This window comes from Lactuca sativa, chromosome 4, assembly GCF_002870075.4.
Source record: "Lactuca sativa cultivar Salinas chromosome 4, Lsat_Salinas_v11, whole genome shotgun sequence".
Lineage (NCBI taxonomy): Eukaryota > Viridiplantae > Streptophyta > Magnoliopsida > Asterales > Asteraceae > Lactuca > Lactuca sativa.
Genome location: NC_056626.2, coordinates 352,130,559 through 352,138,375, shown reverse-complemented (window position 1 = coordinate 352,138,375; position 7,817 = coordinate 352,130,559). Strand labels below are relative to the sequence as shown.

General features: G+C 33.4%; 1 protein-coding gene across 5 annotated transcripts; it reads left to right on the top strand.

The window, feature by feature from the left end:
• Positions 1-578: 578 nt before the first annotated feature.
• Positions 579-7,102, top strand: LOC111906412 (DNA damage-binding protein 1b). Of its 5 annotated transcripts, none has more exons than XR_006191007.2 (10): positions 579-1,174; positions 1,288-1,447; positions 1,647-1,826; positions 1,919-3,638; positions 3,737-4,059; positions 4,336-4,675; positions 5,645-6,054; positions 6,139-6,536; positions 6,616-6,741; positions 6,855-7,102. XR_006191007.2 is itself a non-coding variant. In XM_042901472.2 (5 exons), exons 2-5 carry the CDS (start codon positions 6,365-6,367, stop codon positions 6,906-6,908), a joined length of 267 nt encoding a protein of 88 aa, XP_042757406.1. In that variant the 5' UTR covers positions 5,030-6,054; positions 6,139-6,364; the 3' UTR covers positions 6,909-7,102. The 5 variants fall into 5 exon arrangements, 1 of the variants encoding a protein (XP_042757406.1); XR_002855202.3 differs by having other exon boundaries at positions 4,122-4,675; XR_006191008.2 differs by having other exon boundaries at positions 3,737-4,675; positions 6,139-6,179; positions 6,453-6,536.
• The last annotated feature ends 715 nt before the right edge of the window (positions 7,103-7,817 follow it).

The window sequence follows — 7,817 nt, the reverse complement described above, 5'->3', positions numbered from 1 at the left end:
TTTCTCTGGTGATCAAACTTTTCGATCATAGCATGTCTTTCGTTGCCATTGTCTATATCCATAGAGGTCTCGAAGGCAGATTCACCAATCAACTTTGCTTTTCTATTGCGCCAAATCATTGCTGATTCAGCAGCAATAAGCATATAGGTGAGATCTATAAGGGTCACGTCGTAGTTCATCATATAGTACTCTCTTACGAACTCACTATATGAGTTAGGAAGTGACTGAAGAACCCAATCAACAGCCATTTCCTCACAGACAACGGATCCCAACATTCTTAACCTATCAATCACTACAAGAAAAAGACCCTTTTACGACGCGCAAACCACGACACTCATTGATTTATGTTACGTAAAAGAGAGTGACATTAAAAAGTGTCATCTCTTCAAAAAATTTAAGGATTTAGGTCACGCATTATTGCATGCCCTTAAATTAGTGTCTCATGTAAAAAAATAAAAACACGAGGGCACTTTATCTAAAATGTGCGTCCTCTTAGAATGTCGCTTTATATTTTTACTCAAAACGCACATTCTTGAAAGGGGGAAATGAAATCCATTATAAATTCTTAAATTTTTTAATGCCCCGCTTCATGATCCCCTTCATTCTTTTCTTCCCTTCTCTCTGCAAACCCTAATCACGATACCATGTCTACTATACACCTCGACAACTCATATAATCGTTCTATAATTTTTTTTCTTAAAAAATCGCATTCCCTTTCTCTCATTTTCACTTCTCTCTCTTGAATTTTCCTCCTGCCCTCTTTCCTCATCCTCAAGCTCTATCCACTCATCCATTCTTCTTCCGATGAATTTATTTGCCACACCAGCAACTCCCGCCGCTACACCATCATCGGCTCCGGATAACCCTACCGCCGACATGGATTCCTGGTTGAAGAAATCGTTCAACCTTTGTTTTCATCGATCCATACAAGTAGAACAAAGCTCGAAAATGGTAGTAGTTCAAAGAGTCAATCTGGGTTCATAGGGTTTATCGGTATCAGGTTTGGGTTCATGTCAGCTTTCTAAGGAGCCCCAAAACCTGAACCTTACATGATCAAGATCATCTACCAAGCCATTAGGGAACCAAATCATAGAACTAGGAAGATGTAGAAGGTGATTGAACTCGAATTAGGTTCCATTTCATTGACCATCAAGCTTTGGTTCCAGAATAGAAGGTAATTATGATTTAATTTTTCTTCTTCTTTTTGTTTCTCAACAACTTAATACACACACTAACAAGAGAAAAAAAATTATTTTTTTCTTACTTACATCTTCCTTATTGATCTAGATTATGTTATCTACTTGTTGGTGGGATTTCTATCAGTTTCAATTTTAATTTAAGGTGAACTGATGAAGTGCACGTGAGGTGTTTGATGAAATGCTCGAGTGAGTGTAGACAATAATTTTTTTCATCTTTTGGCTGTGTAAAGATGAAGGTGGTAAGATAGGTAAGGATGGAACCAGTAATGTTTCATATACCTTGAATTGTAGAATTTTGTTTGGTGATTCACCATCATATGGTTTTAACTATTAACTACCAAATATTTGTCCATGTTGAAGGAGCATTGAAAGTATAATTGTTGTATTTCAGATGCAACCATTCCTATTTATCAATTTTTTATTTTCTAATTGCTCCTTATCATGCAGGTCCTCTGCATCATTGATTCCAGTAATCATATCTTTGATGATATAAAAATATCACGTTCTCCTCGGTTAATCAATAAAAGAGAATATGACTAAAAGCAAGAAATGTGTGTTATTTACAAAGAAAGATTATTAGTTTCTGTACCCTTCATTGGATTTTCTGTTTTGAGCTCTCAACCACAGGTACCATTACTTTGTAAAAAAATTTAAGGGTATGTCATTATTGCATCATGTATGTCATTTTCACTGTTCTTATAAAATTTCCCCATTTGTAGGAGTTGCTTTTTGCATGTGCAAGGAACACAAGCATTGATCTAGTTCAAAGTTTGGATCATCAAAAGTTTTCCTTGAAAGTATTTGCTTTACAGATTGATAAACAACTACCAACCACACCTTACCCTATTATATTATCTTTTGATCATGAGTATAAACAAATGGCAACCTTTCAGATAAAAAATAAAGATGCTTCATGTGAGGCTGTGTTCTCAATGACTGCAGCAAAATAGAGGAATAAAGATAGAGCTTTGCTTTCGTTTGAGCATATAAACTTAAAGTATTTATTATTCTATTTATAACATGTAAATGAATACCCTTAATTGTTTATGAACTACTAACAGTTTCCTTTGTTTTAGAATGACAGATTTTAATCTTGAGCTTGAGCAAGATGTGATTTTATGTCTGTTTGAGTTGTTTAAGGCAGTATCCTCAAGGTTCCATAACAGAGGAATGCCACATATGGATTCAGTCATGCTGCCTCTTTCCTCAAAAATGAGTGTTAATAATAAGAAGAGTAATAGGCTGTTAAAATTCCATCATATTTCTCTTCAGGTATTTGGCTCTGCTAGTGTACTAATAAGAAGCGTAATATGCTGTTAGAAGACACATGATTTGGTTCCAATGGCCTGCTAATTGCTCTCATTATATACAACATTATCATCGCAAACCTACAAAATCTCCCCTTCATTTCTTCCGAAAGTTATAATGATGATGATGGTGATGGTGATGGTTTGTTCTTGAGTGATGCAAACAAAGATGGTTTACTTTACAGTTTCAAAACATTGATCAACATGATTACACACACACACACACACACACACATATATATATATATATATATATATATATATATATATATATATGTAAAGAGAGTGGATGTGAGGTGAGGTGGGATGCTGGTGTAAGGAACTTGCAGTACTAGCCTCAAAACAAAACAACACAAGCAAGAAAAATCCAAATATTTTCTTGGGATTATCACACAGTATGTTGCTTCACAGACAATTGATTCTACTAACAATTCAATCTTTTGACAACTCACTTGAGAGAGAGAGAGAGAGAGAGAATTTTAGAGAGAGGGAGAAAGAGAAGAGATATATTGTATATTTATAAAGTAATTAGTTCTGCATAGAAGCAATCTTGTGCATAGACTGAAGAGCTATTTTTTAAATCATAAACTTTCATTCCTCAAATGGAAGTGAAGAAATCAAGTAATCAGAAAGGCTATCATACCTTTTACCTCTTTTCTTTTGCTTCCACTGTTCGATATACATATGTATAGCACTAGCATATATCATCAATGAGTTGGTTAAAGGATAATTAATGGAGTACTAATTGAATAAAATAGTGTACGTGAGAGTCAACCCATGGAAACTTAATTGGTCACTCATTTATATATTTATTTTTCGAATTATATTTATATATATATTATTATTGTTGTTTTTTTCATACATACCTTGTAATTCTATTTTTTAAAATTATCCAAGTAATGTAATTAAAAAAAATGGTATACCATTCTATGATTAGCTCATCGGCTTTTTAGTTTTAATATGACGAATCTATAGGGTTTTTAATGATGTATTTTTCAAACAATTTAGTATTTTTGTGTTAAGCCAAAACATTAATAGTCAAATTAAGCCATCATATCCCATGGGTTTCGCAAGGAGTGTGGGAGTTGGCATCAAAGATTTCCTCTCAGTTCCAACCAGAAGCTTTATGAAGGTAATATCATCACATCACATTTATAACATGTTACTGCTTTTTCAGCCTTTGAAACATAAGTATTATTAAGAAATAAGTACTATTTTTGGCTTTTGTAGATTCCAGCAGGACTCATCACAGGCCAGCTGCAAGCATCCTAGAAGTAATAGAAAAAACCACACGCAGCATACGAAACCGTGAAATGGATGCCCAATCCTTCCAAAATGAAAGAAAAGATATGCACGTGTCATTTGATGTCGCAAACTAGGACAACATCGAAGCTATGCCTATAGCAGGAAAAAAAATACACGAGTGGTTATCAGAGTTGGACACCATAGCCAAAGAAGTTGAAGTTGAACTAATTTCAAGAGACATAGGCTGCCATTTGTTGAAGTTTTGGAGGCAGTGAACAAAGTTCTCGTTGAAGTTTTGGTGCTTAAATGTGAGTTCTCTATCTTCATTTTCAACACATTACAATACTTTATATTCCAATTTACTCTACAGAAGCAGCTAGATCATCATTTCCAGATCATTGGACTGTTATTGGAGTTCTCAACCATGTTCTTCTGGAAATAGGCAAGATACAAGTATTGGTTGAAGTTCTCTCATTTTTCATTTAAAAATAAAAAATAAAAAATAAAAAAAAACTTTTTTTGCATACATTCACTAAATATCATATACAACCTGTATAAATATCCAATTCCTTGTTCCTTTGCAGATTTTTAATTGCATACGAAAGTTGATTAATCATTCTTTGGGATGTCTTTGAAGCTCAAGTGATTATAGTTAGAGGTGATAATGTTCTTGAACTAAAGAATGGAGTTGTTGGCTCTGTTGATCGTATTCGTTTCCGTGTCTCACATTCTCACGTGTATGTCAAGGGCGAAAAGTCTTTTTTGCCAACAAGGAAAGGGATAATAAAACCCAAGGCAGATGATGATGAAGATGTTGCTCATAGTATAACAATGGCATTGGCAGAAGCTTCAAAGAAAGGTAGTTCTCCAAATAGAAGAGCTTCCAGTCTAATTTCATCACCTTCTCAGAGCGCTGAAAGAATGGTATGTGTGATATATATATATATATATATATATATATATATATATATATATATATATATATATATATATATATATATATATATATAGGGAAAAGTGAATATACCCTTAAGGGTATATAAGCTTAGGTACCCAAACTCACCATACTATGTCGTTTTGTATCATTTATATACAAAACGTATTATGGTGAGTTTAGGTACATAAGCTTATATACCCATATATATATATATATATATATATATATATATATATATATATATATATATATATATATATACATTATTTTTAAACAACATCTAGAAAGATGAGACTTGAGAGACTGATTTACCTTTTCTTTTGGACATAGTATGATGAGTCAGATGTGGGTAGTGGTTATGGTGAGGATATAGAAGGTAGCATGGAAGCTGATAATACAGATTTTACTAGGGATAAGAGTAAAGAAAGATTAAATGTTGGTTATGTGGATTGATTCTGCCTAAAATGCTTGATATAAAATGCCTAAAATGCCCCTAATGCCCCTGTTTAATCATACTTGGGAAATCATCAAGTATAGAGAATCAGGGGAATTTGGGAAATCATCAAAGTATCTTACTTTACTTCCTTTTTCTTTCTACATTATAATAGTGATTACTACAAGTAAACAAAGTAGCATCCACTTTTATACTGCCCCTGATTCTGCCTGATACAAAATGCCTAAAATGCCCCTAATGCCCCTGATTCTCTTTATAAAATGCCTAAAATGCCCCTAACGCCCCTGATTCTCTTTATTTTCACATTGATTCATCATTTTTTATTAATAGACCAAAATACCATTGAAAGATCCCTTCATTCTCTTTGAGATGAGGCATTTTTTGACAGATTAGGGGGAGAGTAGCTTAAGTCACCTGTTTAATAAATATACCAGATCTGAACATCTTTGAGATGGCAACATATTTTCATTTTTAGCTGATGTATTGTGTCATAAACTTGCAGTCTATTACTAGACCATAGTGGCCTTCTTCACTTGCTTGCATTGCCCATGAGAAAGAAAAGTGAGTTATAATTCTACTTTTTGTCATATATAACATAAAATAGTCTTCCCAACTGTTCGAAAAGATACTTTCTCTTCATTGTTTTAGAGTTACTGAACTTAAAATTGAGCTTTTAGGTGAAACTTCTATAGCATCAACTATATCATATCTTGATAATGCATTTGTGTATGTTGAATCAAGTTATGGAGATTCCCAGGTATGTAAAAACTTTCATCACATAAAAGTATTATATTAACATCAATAATGTCAAATGCTAATGTAATTTATTATTATTATTTTTTACATATTACAACTTATTAAGTTGAATCTCCAACCTGATACAAAAGGCTCTTATTTGGAAGTTCTAGAAAGGTATGTCAACTTGTTTAGGTATAATTATCTAAATATTTTGCTATTATATTTATACCCCTTTTAATTAAATTTTCATTCTTTCAGGTTTTTGCTCTATAAATGTTGCCACTGCTAACGCTACTCAGGTATAACCAAGGGTATTTTGGTCTTTTAATAAATAAGTTTGACTAGCCTTTTTAATTTCCATAACAAGTGCTATTGGCTACTAGAGGTGACCATATGGTTTACCTTGAAATTGGTGATGATGTTTTAGTAGAAAAAAAGCATGCAGAACTGAAATATGATATCTCATGTCTTGACATAAACCCCAATGGTAAAAATCCAAATTATAGTAATCTTGCTGCAGTTGGGATGTGGATTGATATTTAATTACAGATACCTTACTTGTGCCTTTGAAGGGGTATGATTCTCATCACATCACTGAAGAACATCTAGGTGGCAAAATAATATCACGTTCTGTTCTTCTTTGTGCCTTTGAAGGGGTATGATTCTCATCTCGTCTTCATCTTTATCTTCGTCTATGAGGGAAAATTTGTAAAAGTATTTAATGTTTAATTATAGATACCTTACTTGTTGTGTGCACTTGGGGATGGACATTTTTTGAACTTTTTACTCAACACAAGCATAAGGAAATTAACAAACAGGAAAAAGGTCTCACTTGGGAAAAAATTAAGAATGTTGAAGCTGGTGAGTGAATTTTCTGTAAAAAAATCTAAGTATTATATAATACAATTTTATCTAAATTTTTTGAACTATAAGAATAAATAGTAATAAAAAAATTATAATATATGTTGTCACAGGCTGCAAGAGATGTTGGAGCCCTTAGAGAACCCAAGGACAAACTGGAGAAGTGAGTTGAAGAGTTGACATGGAGATTAGACTTTGAAAAGCATTTGAGGGTATATTTTTTTATATTTCTTGTACCTAATTAGTTTGTAAATTTTTGTTTCGACTATTGATTTGTTTTATCTTTCCATAGAACGATTATTTGTATGACATTAAATTTTATGCAATGGATTGTATTTTTTGTATATGATATTTTATTTTCTATTATGAGACATTAAATACAAATTTAATTTGAAAATTAGTAAATCTATAAATAATATTTTTTTTAAACATTTAAAATTATGATACGCAAAAATGTGTGTCATCTTCATTTATGACATGACCTTTCTTGACAGGGGCTTTCTTGATATGCATTGAGTTTCATTAACACGCGCGTCGTAAGGTTACGACACGCGAATGCGTGTCGTCTTCCTTTATGACAGGGCCTTCCTTGATACGCATTGTGTGTCATAAACGCGCGTCGTAAATGAGCGTCGTAAATGCGCGTCGTCTCTCTTTATGACAGAGCCTTACTTGACGCGCATTTGCGCGTCGTCTGAGCCTTTTAGGACGCGCAATGAGCATCGTAAAAGGCTGTTTTTCTAGTAGTGAATGTGTGACTTCATCCCTAGGACGTGTGCACACACCGGCTTTCCTTCTTTATGTTTACTTGCCAAAAGGGCTTGAGTGATCTTGAACTTTTCAAGCCTTTGAACTTGTGGGTTAGGGAGAATAATTGGAGGAGGAGGAGGAAGTGAAGCATGATCTCTTGTTCCTCGATCGAATCGTGGAATATCATCTTCATGTGGAATGCTTGTTCCACGGGATTTGAGAAGACCGTAGTTGTCAAACTTTGACATCTACAAAACGGGAGAAAACGAATTCAAGTTAGTGGATTGATTGAGTCCTTAGTAAATCACCCAAATGAGATACTAAGG